Source organism: Salmo salar, chromosome ssa20 (assembly GCF_905237065.1).
Source record: "Salmo salar chromosome ssa20, Ssal_v3.1, whole genome shotgun sequence".
Classification (NCBI taxonomy): Eukaryota; Metazoa; Chordata; class Actinopteri; order Salmoniformes; family Salmonidae; genus Salmo; species Salmo salar.
In genome coordinates, this window is record NC_059461.1 from 94,870,681 (window position 1) to 94,887,919 (window position 17,239).

Here is a 17,239-nt window from a genome sequence, read left to right on the forward strand (position 1 = left end):
TAGAGGTCCTGTCTACTACACTACTAGAGGTCCTGTCTACTACACTACTATAGGCCCTGTCTACTACACTACTAGAGGTCCTGTCTACTAGACTACTATGGGTCCTGTCTACTACACTACTAGAGGTCCTGTCTACTACACTACTATGGGTCCTGTCTACTACACTACTAGAGGTCCTGTCTACTACACTACTAGAGGTCCTGTCTAATACACTACTAGAGGTCCTGTCTACTACACTACTAGAGGTCCTGTCTACTACACTACTAGAGGTCCTGTCTACTACTAGAGGTCCTGTCTACTACACTACTACAGGTCCTGTCTACTAGACTACTAGAGGTCCCGTCTACTACACTACTAGAGGTCCTGTCTACTACACTACTACAGGCCCAAGGCTTTTAACTGCCCTAATAGGGTGCCATTTGGGACCCAACCAAGCACCTCATTATTTACTAGACAGTCAAAGAAAGCTTTATCATATTGATCACGATGAGTATTCAATGGGAACACGACGGTCATCTTTATCTGTGGAGGAGTACAGTAATATGTAGCCCTCTGTCTCTGTTTTCACTCTGTTGTGGACAAGATAGATGTTGAACACACTAATTGAAGAGAAAATATGAATACTTTTCCTTTGCTTTGGAATTTCATGGGTTTTTTTTAATAGGAAAGAAAAACCGAATCTTAGTGACTGCAAGCATGAATCCCCACGCGTCAAAGGAACGTGAAGAGAATGGAATGTTAAAAAGGCGGTTTAAAAAAAAAAATATATTATTATTGCTAATGGTAATAGCATATGAGGCTTGCGATTTGACAATATTACTGCAGGCAAAACACTTGAATGAATAATGGAAAACAAAACTGTGAAAGAAGTCAAAACTTCTGTATCTCAGTGGAGAAATGTATAACTTCTACAGAGATATGTCCCACTTCCAGGGTCATAGAGGGGCCACACTTGCGAACATTCAAAAAAAGATTAAGCCAATTAAAGTCGTTGACGTAGTTGCATATGATCAAAGGCTACATGTTAGCTGTTCCCATTACATAACCTGGCACATTTATCCCTATGCTAACCTCACCAGGTGGCATTGATTATTTCCTGTAACAAATCAAAGATCAAAGATCTTGAACTTTTAATCCACAAACCATTTGTTAAAATAGGTCAACTTGGCCACCAGAGGAATATATTTTGTTCCTCTTGACTTGGTCTGCCTCAAGCCAATATTGCATGACCATCGCATCCTTGACTAGGCTACTTACTAATTTTACATTTCACATATATGACAAAATCCCACGTTTTTGTTATCCATTTCACAATTCACATAAATCCATGTGCTTTTACAGAGAAACTATAGAGGTCTATACAACATTTACTTCAATGCAGGTGCTTCTACACCTGCATTGATTCCTGTTGGGGGTTTTAGGCTGGGTTTCTGTACAGCACTTTGAGATATCAGCTGATGTAAGAAGGGCTTTATGAATACATTTGATTTGATTTAATTTTAGTCTAGATCGTAAAAATTAAAGTTGAAGAGCCTTATGTACTTATCAGCTAGCTGTCATGTACCCTAACCCTCTTGACTTTCCTGGTGTTAGCTAGCTATCATGTACCCTAACCATCTTGACTGTCCTGGTGTTAGCTAGCTATCATGTACAGTAACTCTCTTGACTGTCCTGGTGTTAGCTAGCTATCATGTACCCTAACCCTCTTGACTGTCCTGGTATCAGCTAGCTATCATGTACAGTAACCATCTTGACTTTCCTAGTTGAAGCTCTTGACTCAAAGTGCACTTGAACCATGCCCCCTGGCGTCATGCCCCCATGCCCCCTGGCATCAAGCCCCCATGCCCCCTGGCATCATGCCCCCATGCCCCCTGGCGTCATGCCCCCATGCCCCCTGGCGTCATGCCCCCATGCCCCCTGGCATCAAGCCCCCATGCCTCCTGGCGTCATGCCCCCATGCCCCCTGCGGTCATGCCCCCATGCATCATGTCCCCATGCATCATGCCCCCATGCCCCCTGGCATCATGCCCCCATGCCCCCTGGCGTCATGCCCCCATGCCCCCTGGCGTCATGCCCCCATGCCTCCTGGCGTCATGCCCCCATGCCCCCTGCGGTCATGCCCCCATGCCCCCTGCGGTCATGCCCCCATGCCCCCTGGCATCAAGCCCCCATGCCCCCTGGTGTCAAGCTTTTTCTGTTAAGGAAAAAACTGTTGACTGACAGTCCTGGTTCCCTGTAACCTGGCTCCCTGTAACCTGGCTCCCTGTAACCTGGCTCCCTGTAACCTGGCTCCCTGTAACCTGGCTCCCTGTAACCTGGCTCCCTGTAACCTGGTTCCCTGTAACCTGGCTCCCTGTAACCTGGCTCCCTGTAACCTGGCTCCCTGTAACCTGGCTCCCTGTAACCTGGTTCCCTGTATTCTGGTTCCCTGTAACCTGGTTCCCTGTAACCTGGCTCCTTGTAACCTGGTTCCCTGTAACCTGGTTCCCTGTAACCTGGCTCCCTGTAACCTGGCTCCCTGTAACCTGGCTCCCTGTAACCTGGTTCCCTGTAACCTGGTTCCCTGTAACCTGGCTCCTTGTAACCTGGCTCCCTGTAACCTGGTTCCCTGTAACCTGGCTCCCTGTAACCTGGCTCCCTGTAACCTGGTTCCCTGTAACCTGGCTCCCTGTAACCTGGTTCCCTGTAACCTGGCTCCCTGTAACCTGGTTCCCTGTAACCTGGCTCCCTGTAACCTGGCTCCCTGTAACCTGGTTCCCTGTAACCTGGTTCCCTGTAACCTGGTTCCCTGTAACCTGGCTCCCTGTAACCTGGCTCCCTGTAACCTGGCTCCCTGTAACCTGGCTCCTTGTAACCTGGTTCCCTGTAACCTGGTTCCCTGTAACCTGGCTCCCTGTAACCTGGTTCCCTGTAACCTGGCTCCCTGTAACCTGGCTTCCCTGTAACCTGGCTCCCTGTAACCTGGCTCCTTGTAACCTCGATGCTCTATTCTAATAATACATATGTGACAAAAGTGGATGATTATAATAAAGCCACATAGAAAGTTTATTTTTTATTTTTTTATATCCGTTATTTTACCAGGTACGTTGACTGAGAACACGTTCTCATTTACAGCAACGACCTGGGGAATAGTTACAGGGGAGAGGAGGGGGGGATGAATGAGCCAATTGTAACCTGGGGATGATTAGGTGACCATGACGGTATGAGGGCCAGATTGGGAATTTAGCCAGGACACCGGGGGGTTAACACCCCTACTCTTACGATAAGTACCATGGGATCTTTAATGACCTCAGAGAGTCACTAACAAGTTATACATGTGAGTGTCGCCTACCAAAAATGAACTGGTGTATTCGGTCTAACAGTTCCATTACACTATGCTGTTATTAGGTATGTTAGGCCAACGTAGAATGCGAATCAGTAAAGACGCAATCAGCAGTAGAAACAATACCAGAGCAACCTCAGGGTTGTTAATCATTCAGTTAACCCTATCGGTCCCGACACCCTAGCAAAACTTGGCTTTTCATTTATCTGACTTTCATTTATCTCCATATCCAGCCCTTATATTTAACCTCATAATGAAGTGTTCACACATTTGACATAAACAGTTGCATTCATCAGTTTTATTGACTAACATTCAACAACAACAAAAAAAACAAGGTCTGGCAAAGCAAAAACATGATAAAAATGAATTTACATGAATACTTTAAGTACAGAAATGGTTTGCTCAGTGGGAAATGAATATCCATCTAGTCAGTGACAACTGTGCGGAGTTCGGAGTTTGTGAAAGCAGCTATGTGAGCTTATTACAGTATTATCGACACTGATCTTCTAAGTACAAGTACGTCTTTCCTTCTAACGACTCGTGTGCGTCATAGAGCAAAACGTGCGCGCGTTTGTGAGAGTCTCAGCTTTTCATAGATCGCTTTTAATAGTTTGTAGCTCAAATCATTCTGACTATACAGGAGTTTTTGGTAATAAAAAGAAAAAAGCCCCAGCCCCGAAGCCCTTCAGAATCTGTTCTTGTCTCACAAACACCGCTCCAGCTCAGCCCCTGTTAAACTCATGCAGAAGACTCAAGACCAATCCAATGAAACAATGTTTATAAAGACGTCTTAAATAACACCAGCCCAACGGTGGGACTCGTTGGATTAACGTTTTACTAACTTGGAATAGCACATCCTGTCTTTGTTAAGGACACTTCCATGAACAAGTGTTGGATCACGTCCAACTACGTTTACGATTTTAAATGGCTGATACAGAATTTTGAACCAGATATAATCACGGTTAGCATAGGAGGAGCCAGGTTACAGGGAGCCAGGTTACAAGGAGCCAGGTTACAGGGAGCCAGGTTACAGGGAACCAGGTTACAGGGAACCAGGTTACAGGGAGCCAGGTTACAGGGAGCCAGGTTACAAGGAGCCAGGTTACAGGGAGCCAGGTTACAGGGAACCAGGTTACAAGGAGTCAGGTTACAGGGAGCCAGGTTACAAGGAGTCAGGTTACAGGGAGCCAGGTTACAGGGAGCCAGGTTACAGGGAACCAGGTTACAGGGAACCAGGTTACAGGGAGCCAGGTTACAGGGAGCCAGGTTACAGGGAACCAGGTTACAGGGAACCAGGTTACAGGGAGCCAGGTTACAGGGAACCAGGTTACAGGGAGCCAGGTTACAAGGAGCCAGGTTACAGGGAGCCAGGTTACAAGGAGCCAGGTTACAGGGAGCCAGGTTACAGGGAGCCAGGTTACAGGGAACCAGGTTACAAGGAGCCAGGTTACAGGGAGCCAGGTTACAGGGAGCCAGGTTACAGGGAGCCAGGTTACAAGGAGTCAGGTTACAGGGAACCAGGTTACAGGGAGCCAGGTTACAGGGAGCCAGGTTACAAGGAACCAGGTTACAGGGAGCCAGGTTACAGGGAACCAGGTTACAAGGAGCCAGGTTACAGGGAGCCAGGTTACAGGGAGCCAGGTTACAGGGAACCAGGTTACAAGGAGCCAGGTTACAGGGAACCAGGTTACAAGGAGCCAGGTTACAGGGAGCCAGGTTACAGGGAGCCAGGTTACAGGGAGCCAGGTTACAGTATTTAATCAGAACAGCTAACATGTAGTCTTCGATCACGTGCAACTTCGCCAACGATTTTAATTTGCTGATACTTGAACTTAAACTCAAACGTAAACTTTTCTAATGTTTTGCAAGTATGGCTCCAACAGAGATTTGATTTGCAGAGATATGTTGGACTCTTACCTTCAGAGATATACAGTGACCTCAGAGATGGGGCGGCTGAGCGGTTCAGCTGGGTCTGTTGGGATACAGGCATCGGCCTGAGATCCGTCTGGGAGTGGGGGGCTTTCTTCGGGCCGATGGACCCCCTGGGTGTAGCTGTGGTACTGGTTGAGGACAGACTCAGAGCATCTCCCTCCGACTCCCCGTCTGTCCTCCCTGTCTCCACGTCTTCCCTGGAGCTAGACTCTGGGCTGCTAAGGCAGGATGGGACGCTTCCTTTCCCTGGCCCGTTGGAAGAGAGCTGGGAGGGGGAGCGACGGAGACCCAGGGTTGGTCCCTGACCCATCTCCTGCCCCATGCTGGTCCCCTGACCAATCTCCTGCTTCAGGCTGGTCCCCTGACCAATCCCCTGCTCCAGGCTCGTCCCCTGACCAATCCCCTGCTCCAGGCTGGTCCCCTGCCCCATCCCCAGCCACTGGCTTGTCCCCTGCCCCATCCCCAGCCACAGGCCAGGGGGATGGGAAGCCTTGTCTTTGGGCTGGTGGTGGGAAGAAGTGCCAGTGGTCTTGGACGAGCTGTTCTGCTCAGAGGAGTGGGAGGAGAGGGACTCCATGCTTCCCAAGGGGGTGCTGCCTGGACTGCTGCTGAACGTGTCACCTGTACAAGGACCAGAGAGCAAGAACAAACAGCATCATTAAAACCTGCTGAACGTGGACCAGGAACTCACAGAGTCATTAAAACCTGCTGAACGTGGACCAGGAACTCACAGAGTCATTATAACCTGCTGAACGTGGACCAGGAACTCACAGTCATTAAAACCTGCTGAACGTGGACCAGGAACTCACAGAGTCATTATAACCTGCTGAACGTGGACCAGGAACTCACAGAGTCATTAAAACCTGCTGAACGTGGACCAGGAACTCACAGAGTCATTAAAACCTGCTGAACGTGGACCAGGAACTCACAGAGTCATTAAAACCTGCTGAACGTGGACCAGGAACTCACAGAGTCATTAAAACCTGCTGAACGACCGATTACTGAGACAAAACACAGTGACTGCATCTCAAATGGCATCTTATTCAATACGTAGTGCACTACTTTTGACCAGGGACCTATGCCACCCTGTTCCCTATATAGTGCACTACTTTTGACCAGGGACCTATGGGCCATTTGGGATGGAGACAGTATTATTACTACTGTGGCTAAATGTAGTAGCACTACCACTACAGTAGCAAAGAGAATAGCGTTAGTGGCTACATCCTAGGATGCATGTTTTGTATTCTCTGATGGTGCCCTGGTAGATGAAGAGATAATATATTAATGAACAGCTTATTGGGAATATGTCATGAACGCTGCAGCAGGGCCAGATTAGCTAACAGAGCGATATGACTCCCTATTCCAGGAGAATATGTCATGAACGCTGCAGCAGGGCCAGATTAGCTAGCAGAGCGATATGACTCCCTATTCCAGGGGAATATGTCATGAACGCTGCAGCAGGGCCAGATAGCTAACAGAGCCATATGACTCCCTATTCCAGGGGAATATGTCATGAACGCTGCAGCAGGGCCAGATTAGCTAGCAGAGTGTCACGTCCTGACCAGCAGAGGGAGCAATTGTATTAGTTTTGGTCAGGACGTGGCAGGTTTTTGTGTGTTAAGTGTTGTGTTGGTGATTAGGACTCCCAATTGAAGGCAGGTGTGTTGAGTTGCCTTTGATTGGGAGTCCTATATAGTAGTGTGTGTTTTTCTTTGGGGTTGTGGGTAGTTGTTTTTGCACTGCGTTTGTATAGCCTGCAAAACTGTTGCTGTCTTGTTTATTGTTTTTTCCTGTGGATGCCTTACTTGAGTTGATTAAAACTATGAGTATCCACATTCCCGCCTCCCCTTGGTCCATTCTTGAAGACTGCTGTTACACAGAGCGATATGACTCCCTATTTCATGAACGCTGCAGCAGGGCCAGATTAGCTAGCAGAGCCATATGACTCCCTATTCCAGGGGAAAATGTCATGAACGCTGCAGCAGGGCCAGATTAGCGAGCAGAGTGATATGACTCCCTAAACCAGGGTTATTCAAATATGACCCTATGAGATCCGAACTGCAGCTAGTTTGTGTCCCAGGTCTAAATCAGTCTCTGATTAGAAGGTCCAGATCTGAATGTGAAGGGTTTACAGGTCTATAGGGAATATGGTATCATTTGAGATGCAACAATTACATGCAATGCTAGGGATAGTCAGCGGTGTAGGACTCACTGTCAGCGTCTGCGAGACACAGTGTTGGGGTGTAGATGCTGCGAGGCTTCCTAGGGCCTGTGGACAGGCAGATGGCCCTGCTCCTGCGTGAGCTTGGTCGGGATTGGGGCTGGGGAAGAGGTACGTTGGGGTCTGGAGCCTGGTGGAAGATCTGGAGAGGGGAGAGAGAAAAATAGTTTTTATTAACTGAGCTTTAAAGTGGTATATAACTAGCTAGGGTCTGAGGGTTTCCCTGCTTAGATCACATGGTCAGACATATACCTAAATACCTAAAAACTCCTAGTATAGGCCCAAGACATGACATATACCTAAATACCTAAAAACTCCTAGTATAGGCCCAAGACATGACATATACCTAAATACCTAAAAACTCCTACCATAGGCCCAAGACATGACATATACCTAAATACCTAAAAACTCCTACTATAGGCCCAAGACATGACATATACCTAAATACCTAAAAACTCCTACCATAGGCCCAAGACATGACATATACCTAAATACCTAAAAACTCCTACTATAGGCCCAAGATATGACATATACCTAAATACCTAAAAACTCCTACTATAGGCCCAAGATATGACATATACCTAAATACCTAAAAACTCCTATTATAGGCCCAATATATGACATATACCTAAATACCTAAAAACTCCTACTATAGGCCCAAGACATGACATATATACGTACACCCAGGACCAGGAGCGCTACCAACAAACTAAATATTTTTACAGGCTCAATATTTCAGTCTGATGTCAAAGAAACCAGAAACTCTCTTGCCTTGTCAAAGTTCTCGATGAGAATCTCCACCACGATGTTCTGGAATTTGATGTTCATCATGGCGGCCACCGTCTCCTCCTGTGACCTCATCAACGTGGGCCCGAAGATCACGCCCAGGTTGGACACCGTCATCAGGTTGAACTGGCTGTGGGTGGACACTCTGTAGGGCAGGACACAGACGGATCAGACAGGATGGTAAAGGTTCCAATATCACACTACATGATTGGTACCCCCCCCCTGCGTGAACATCGAACACAATCTTTTCATTTGAGTCACAGATTCTCTTATCCAGAGAGACATAGTTAGAGTGGATTCATCTTAAGGTAGCAGGACCTTCAGATTGTGAGACCGATGGGTGAAGTGTGACATCCCCCTACACATCAATAGATTGACGATGTGATTTTAGACTGATCTGCTAGGAGAGACCTACGTGACGAGGTGTTTGATCAGTAGCTTTGACGATATGAAGGCTTTGACGATGTGATTTTAGACTGGTCAGTTAGGAGAGACCTACGTGACGAGGTGTTTGATCAGTAGCTTTGACGATGTGATTTTAGACTGGTCAGTTAGGAGAGACCTACGTGACGAGGTGTTTGATCAGTAGCTTTGACGATATGAAGGCTTTGACGATGGGATTTTAGACTGGTCAGTTAGGAGAGACCTACGTGACGAGGTGTTTGATCAGTAGCTTTGACGATGTGATTTTAGACTGGTCAGTTAGGAGAGACCTACGTGACGAGGTGTTTGATCAGCAGCTCCATCATCTCCTTGTTCCTTTCAGGCAGCTTGTGGACCAAGGCATGGACGGCCCTAACCCTGTAGTTCTGGTCATCACACTCTGGGTAGGGGGAGAGGGGGGAGAAGGGGGAGAAGGGGGAGAAGGGGGAGAGGGGGAGAGGGGGAGAGGGGGAGGAGGGGAGAGGGGGAGGAGGGGGAGAAGGGGGAGGAGGGGGAGCAGAGGGAGAGGGGGAGAAAGGGGAGAGGGGGAGATGGGGGAGAGGGGGAGGAGGGGGAGAAGGGGGAGGATGGGGAGAGGGGGAGGAGGGGAGAGGGGGAGGAGGGGGAGAAGGGGAGGAGGGGGAGAGGGGGAGGAGGGGGAGCAGAGGGAGAGGGGGAGAGGGGGGAGGAGGGGGAGAAAGGAGAGAAGGGGGAGATGGGGGAGAGGGGGGAGGAGGGGGAGATCGGGGAGGAGGGGGAGATGGAGGAGAAGGGGGAGAGGGTGGAGAGGGGGGAGGAGGAGGAGAGAGTCATGATAAACACACTGACTCAACACAGTTGACAGCCTCATGGCTGCTTGTTTTGATCACATGTCCATGTTTTTCCATGTAACATGCAAAACAATCTATCGTCCAAATATTTTGGAAATTCAATTGTAGACTATTTCTAAATTGATTGAAATGTTATTTTTTTTTGTATTTTGCAATTTAGTACAAAACAAAAACAGAAAAAAGCAGGGTTAAGGTAAGGGTTAGGGTCAGGGTTAAGGTAAGGGTTAGGGTCAGGGTTAAGGTAAGGGTTAGGGTCAGGGTTAAGGTTAGGGTTAGGGTTAAGGTAAGGGTTAGGGTTAGGGTTAAGGTAAGGGTTAGGGTCAGGGTTAGGGTCAGGGTTAAGGTTAGGGTTAGGGTCAGGGTTAAGGTTAGGGTTAGGGTCAGGGTTAAGGTAAGGGTCAGGGTTAAGGTAAGGGTTAGGGTCAGGGTTAAGGTAAGGGTTAGGGTCAGGGTTAAGGTAAGGGTTAGGGTCAGGGTTAAGGTTAGGGTTAGGGTTAAGGTTAGGGTTAGGGTCAGGGTTAAGGTAAGGGTTAGGGTCAGGGTTAGGGTCAGGGTTAAGGTTAGGGTTAGGGTCAGGGTTAAGGTAAGGGTTAGGGTCAGGGTTAAGGTTAGGGTCAGGGTTAAGGTAAGGGTTTGGGTCAGGGTTAAGGTAAGGGTTAGGGTCAGGGTTAAGGTCAGGGTTAGGGTCAGGGTTAAGGTTAGGGTCAGGGTTAAGGTAAGGGTCAGGGTCAGGGTTAAGGTCAGGGTTAGGGTCAGGGTTAAGGTAAGGGTTAGGGTTAAGGTAAGGGTTAGGGTCAGGGTTAAGGTAAGGGTCAGGGTTAAGGTTAGGGTCAGGGTTAAGGTTAGGGTCAGGGTTAAGGTTAGGGTCAGGGTTAAGGTTAGGGTCAGGGTTAAGGTTAGGGTCAGGGTTAAGGTAAGGGTCAGGGTCAGGGTTAAGGTAAGGGTTAGGGTCAGGGTTAAGGTAAGGGTTAGGGTCAGGGTTAAGGTCAGGGTTAGGGTCAGGGTTAAGGTTAGGGTCAGGGTCAGGGTTAAGGTCAGGGTCAGGGTCAGGGTTAAGGTCAGGGTTAGGGTTAGGGTCAGGGTTAGGGTCAGGGTTAGGGTCAGGGTTAGGGTCAGGGTTAAGGTCAGGGTTAGGGTTAGGGTTAGGGTTAGTCTTAGGGTCAGGGTCAGGGTTAGGGTCAGGGTCAGGGCAGTTTGCTGATAATCTCTCCCTGTTTTATTACTTACTGACGGCCATGATGAAGTCTTAGGGTTAGTCTTAGGGTCAGGGTCAGGGTTAGGGTTAGGGTCAGGGCAGTGTGCTGATAATCTCTCCCTGTTTTATTACTTACTGACGGCCATGATGAAGTCTTAGGGTTAGTCTTAGGGTCAGGGTCAGGGTTAGGGTCAGGGTCAGGGCAGTTTGCTGATAATCTCGCCCTGTTTTATTACTTACTGACAGCCATGATGAAGTCTTTGTGGAGCTTAAAAGTCATCAGAGGCTCAGAGAGACACCTGGTGGATGAAAAGAGAACATGAAGAGAAGGAGGGAGAAAGAAGAGAGACAGCGAACTATCCACCCTTTTCCCAGCATGCAACTTTCTCACATGGATTTAACTATGGTGAAAACTCCCTCCAGATAACGCTTACACCAATAACATGCTTTACAATCTTTGACAGGGAGTATGCAAGTGCGTCCACACACACACATGCACGCACGCACGCGCACGCGCACACACACACACACACACACACACACACACACACACACACACACACACACACACACACACACACACACACACACACACACACACACACACACACTGGTTGAGCAACAGTGGGAGTGTTTCAGGAAGGCATTAAGCACTGTCTGTCATGATGATTCCTACCCAGGGAGGAGCAGGGAACAACTGGTAGGGCAACATGACCTCAGCTAATTCACTAGGCCCATGCATATCTCTCTGTGTGTGTGTGTGTGTGTACCTGAGGTAATTCTTCAGGCCGCTGGTGATGGTCTTGTTGTCCCAGGTGTCTGGGTCCAGGTTCATATCAACAGGAGCCTTGGTTGCTACGGGATACAAAACAACAACACAACCATTTACACAACTACACTGTACCTGCCTGACCTGACCTGTACCTGCCTGACCTGACCTGTACCTGCCTGACCTGTACCTGCCTGACCTGACTACCTGCCTGACCTGACCTGTACCTGCCTGACCTGACCTGTACCTGCCTGACCTGTACCTGCCTGACCTGTACCTGCCTGACCTGTACCTGCCTGACCTGACCTGTACCTGCCTGACCTGACCTGTACCTGCCTGACCTGACCTGTACCTGCCTGACCTGACCTGTACCTGCCTGACCTGACTACCTGCCTGACCTGACCTGTACCTGCCTGACCTGTACCTGCCTGACCTGTACCTGCCTGACCTGACCTGTACCTGCCTGACCTGTACCTGCCTGACCTGACCTGTACCTGCCTGACCTGACCTGTACCTGCCTGACCTGTACCTGCCTGACCTGACCTGTACCTGCCTGACCTGACCTGTTCCAGAACACAGCTCAGTAGTGGACTTATAATATACAGTGTGACTTTACCGATGAAGGCTTATGAAGGCTTTGTAAAGCATCTATGTAGGTCTATGGGTTATGAAGGCCTTGTAAAGCATCTACGTAGGTCTATGGGTTATGAAGGCTTTGTAAAGCATCTATGTAGGTCTATGGGTTATGAAGGCTTTGTAAAGCATCTATGTAGGTCTATGGGTTATGAAGGCTTTGTAAAGCATCTACGTAGGTCTATGGGTTATGAAGGCTTTGTAAAGCATCTATGTAGGTCTATGGGTTATGAAGGCCTTGTAAAGCATCTACGTAGGTCTATGGGTTATGAAGGCTTTGTAAAGCATCTATGTAGGTCTATGGGTTATGAAGGCCTTGTAAAGCATCTATGTAGGTCTATGGGTTATGAAGGCTTTGTAAAGCATCTATGTAGGTCTATGGGTTATGAAGGCCTTGTAAAGCATCTATGTAGGTCTATGGGTTATGAAGGCTTTGTAAAGCATCTATGTAGGTCTATGGGTTATGAAGGCTTTGTAAAGCATCTACGTAGGTCTATGGGTTATGAAGGCCTTGTAAAGCATCTACGTAGGTCTATGGGTTATGAAGGCTTTGTAAAGCATCTATGTAGGTCTATGGGTTATGAAGGCTTTGTTTGGCCTTACAAGTTATCCTTTTTTCAGTTTTATATATATTAACTACACAACAATACATTGTTTGACACAGCTGACTCTCTCACTTTGACTTCAGTGAAAACTAGAGGTCCCTCTGAGGTAGATGATAGACAGCATAGCATAATCCAAACGGAGCTATACAGACCAACTGATGTCACTAAGGTTACAGAAGTAACAAATATGGAGAGAGAAAGAAGGAGAGAGAGAGAAAGAAGGAAAGAGAGAGAAAGAAGGAGAGAGAGAGAGAAAGAAGGAGAGAGAAAGGAGAGAGAGCACTATGACCTCTGCTGACGCATCAAACATGCAAAAGGTCAATATAGGAGGAAGGTGGAATCCTATTACGAGCGTCTGAGCCACATGTCGTACGCGGCGGGGCCGACACTCGTCGTATGCGGCGGGGCCGACGCTCGTCCTATGCGGCGGGGCCGCCGCTCGTCGTATGCGGCGGGGCCGACGCTCGTCGTATGCGGCGGGGCCGACACTCGTCCTATGCGGCGGGGCCGACGCTCGTCGTATGTGGCGGGGCCGACGCTCGTCCTATGTGGCGGGGCCGACGCTCGTCTTATTTTTCCGGATGACAGTGTCATCTCGCTCTCCGTGGAGTAAAACCAAATTAACCAGTCAACATTCACAAAGCCGCCGGACCAGACGGAATTTACATTTACATTTAAGTCATTTAGCAGACGCTCTTATCCAGAGCGACTTACAAATTGGTGCATTCACCTTATAATATCCAGTGGAACAACCACTTTACAATAGTGCATCTAAATCTTTTAGGGGGGGGGTTAGAAGGATTACTTTATCCTATCCCAGGTATTCCTTAAAGAGGTGGGGTTTCAGGTGTCTCCGGAAGGTGGTGATTGACTCCGCTGTCCTGGCGTCGTGAGGGAGCTTGTTCCACCTGGAATGCCAGGGCAAGTTCTCAAAACATACGCAGATCAGCTGGCAAAGTGTCTTCACAGACATTTTCAATCTCTCCTTGTCCCAGTCTGTAATCCCAACATGATTCAAACACCAATGTCCCTGTTCCCAAGAACTCCAAGGTAACCTCCCTAAATGACTATCGCCCTGTAAAACTCACATCTGTAACCAACCAAGACCTCCATATTGTGTCAGAGGAAGCCACCCAAGCCATAGACTATTCACTCTGTTACCATCCGGCAAATGATACCAGAACATCAGCTATCGGACCAACAGGCTCCGAGACAGCTTCTACCCAGAGACAGCTGATAAACAGTTAATGAAATGATAACCCAGACCTATATATACAAACTATATACACACTCACTAGATTATATATACACACTATATACACACTCACTAGATTATATATACACACTATATACACACTCACTAGATTATATATACACACTATATACACACTCACTAGATTATATATACACACTATATACACACTCACTATATTATATATACACACTATATACACACTATATACACACTCACTAGATTATATATACACACTATATACACACTCACTATATAAACACTATATACACACTATATACACACTCACTAGACTATATATACACACTATATACACACTCACTATATTATATATACACACTATATACACACTATATACACACTCACTAGATTATATATACACACTATATACACACTATATACACACTATATACACACTATATACACACTCACTAGATTATATATACACACTATATACACACTCACTAGACTATATATACACACTCACTAGACTATATATACACACTATATACACACTCTATACACACTATATAAACACTATATACACACTATATACACACTCACTAGATTATATATACACACTATATACACACTATATACACACTCACTAGACTATATATACACACTATATACACACTCACTAGATTATATATACACACTATATACACACTATATACACACTATATACTAATATATACACACTATATATACACTCACTAGATTATATATACACACTATATACACACTATATACACACTCACTAGATTATATATACACACTATATACACACTCACTAGACTATATATACACACTATATACACACTATATACACACTATATACACACTCACTAGACTATATATACACACTATAAACACACTCACTAGATTATATATCTACACACTATATACACACTATATACACACTATATACCACTATATACAAACTATATACACACTATATACACACTATATACACACTCACTAGATTATATATACACACTATATACACACTATATACACACTCACTAGATTATATATACACACTATATACACACTCACTAGACTATATATACACTATATACACACTCACTAGACTATATATACACACTATATACACACTATATACACACTATATACACACTCACTAGACTATATATACACACTATATACACACTATATACACACTCACTAGACTATATATACACACTATATACACACTCACTAGACTATATATACACACTATATACACACTATATACACACTATATACACACTCACTAGACTATATATACACACTATATACACACTCACATATATACACACTATATACACACTATATACACACTATATACAAACTATATACACACTATATATACACTCACTAGATTATATATACACACTATATACACACTATATACACACTCACTAGATTATATATACACACTATATACACACTCACTAGACTATATATACACACTATATACACACTATATACACACTATATACACACTCACTAGACTATATATACACACTATATACACACTCACTAGATTATATATCTACACACTATATACACACTATATACACACTATATACACACTATATACAAACTATATACACACTATATACACACTCACTAGATTATATATACACACAATATACACACTATATACACACTCACTAGATTATATATACACACTATATACACACTCACTAGACTATATATACACTATATACACACTCACTAGACTATATATACACACTATATACACACTATATACACACTATATACACACTCACTAGACTATATATACACACTATATACACACTATATACACACTATATACACACTCACTAGACTATATATACACACTATATACACACTATATACACACTATATACACACTATATACACACTATATACACACTCACTAGACTATATATACACACTATATACACACTCACTAGACTATATATATATATATATACGCTATATACCGTGACGTGTGCTCCATCTCCGGCCTCTAGGTCACCAGGCTGCTCGTTATGGTGCACACCTGTCACCATCGTTACGCGCACAATGACACTCACCTGGACTCCATCACCTCCCTGATCACCTGCCCTTTACTTGTCACTCTGTAAGGGGTGCTGGTGGCAGGGAAGTCAGACGCAGGAGAGCAGAACTGGGTAATAACCGCAGCAGTTTAATTATCAAAACCAACGGCGTCCAGAATAACAAAACCCGTCGCGCACCAGTCAAAATGTGCACAAGCACTTACAACAAACAATTTCACACACAGACATGAGGGGGGGACAGAGGGTTAAATACACGACAAGTAATGCGGGAAATGTAAACCAGGTGTGTGGGAAAACAAGACAAAATAAATGGAAAATGAAAGGTGGATCGGCGATGGCTAGAAGACCGGTGACGTCGACCGCCGAACGCCGCCGCCCGAACAAGGAGAGGGACCGACTTCCCTTTGGTTCCCTTCCCTGACGTCATTGTATCTGTTTCTGTTCCATGTCAGTGAGCTGTTGGTGTTTACGTGTTTCATGTATTAATATGTATTAATATGTATTAATATGTATTAATATGCATTAATGTGTATTAATATGTATTAATATGTATTAATATGCATTAATGTGTATTAATATGCATTAATATGTATTACTATGTATTAATATGCATTAATGTGTATTAATATGCATTAATATGTATTAATATGTATTAATATGTATTAATATGCATTAATATGTATTAATATGCATTAATATGCATTACTATGTATTAATATGCATTAATATGTATTAACATGTATTAATATGTATTAATATGCATTAATATGCATTACTATGTATTAATATGCATTAATATGTATTAATATGTATTAACATGTATTAATATGCATTAACATGTATTAATATGCATTAACATGCATTAACATGTATTAATATGTATTAATATGTATTCACTCCCTGAACTTGCTTCCCGACTCTCATCGCACATCGTTACATATACACACACACTCACTAGACTATATATACACACTATACACACACACTCACAAGACTATATACACACACACTCACTAGACTATATACACACTATACACACACACTCACTAGACTATATAGACACTATACACACACACTCACTAGACTATATACACACTATACACACACACTCACTAGACTATATAGACACTATACACACACACTCACTATACTATATATAGACACTATACACACACACTCACTAGACTATATATACA

General features: G+C 45.1%; 1 protein-coding gene across 7 annotated transcripts in view; it reads right to left on the minus strand.

Moving 5' to 3' along the window:
• Window positions 1-17,239, minus strand: part of arhgap42b (Rho GTPase activating protein 42b) — a 237,147-nt gene that overhangs the window by 25,309 nt on the left and 194,599 nt on the right. For 4 of the 7 annotated variants that reach the window (XM_045704172.1, XM_045704169.1, XM_045704170.1 and 1 more), the window contains 6 exons: window positions 11,480-11,564; window positions 10,950-11,008; window positions 8,979-9,084; window positions 8,247-8,406; window positions 7,467-7,617; window positions 5,240-5,887 (listed from right to left, as the gene is read on the minus strand). In XM_045704172.1, coding sequence (XP_045560128.1) covers window positions 5,240-5,887; window positions 7,467-7,617; window positions 8,247-8,406; window positions 8,979-9,084; window positions 10,950-11,008; window positions 11,480-11,564 — 1,209 coding nt within the window. The remainder of the gene's footprint in view (window positions 1-5,239; window positions 5,888-7,466; window positions 7,618-8,246; window positions 8,407-8,978; window positions 9,085-10,949; window positions 11,009-11,479; window positions 11,565-17,239) is intronic. The other 3 variants (XM_045704171.1, XM_045704175.1, XM_045704173.1) reach the window with 1 other exon arrangement.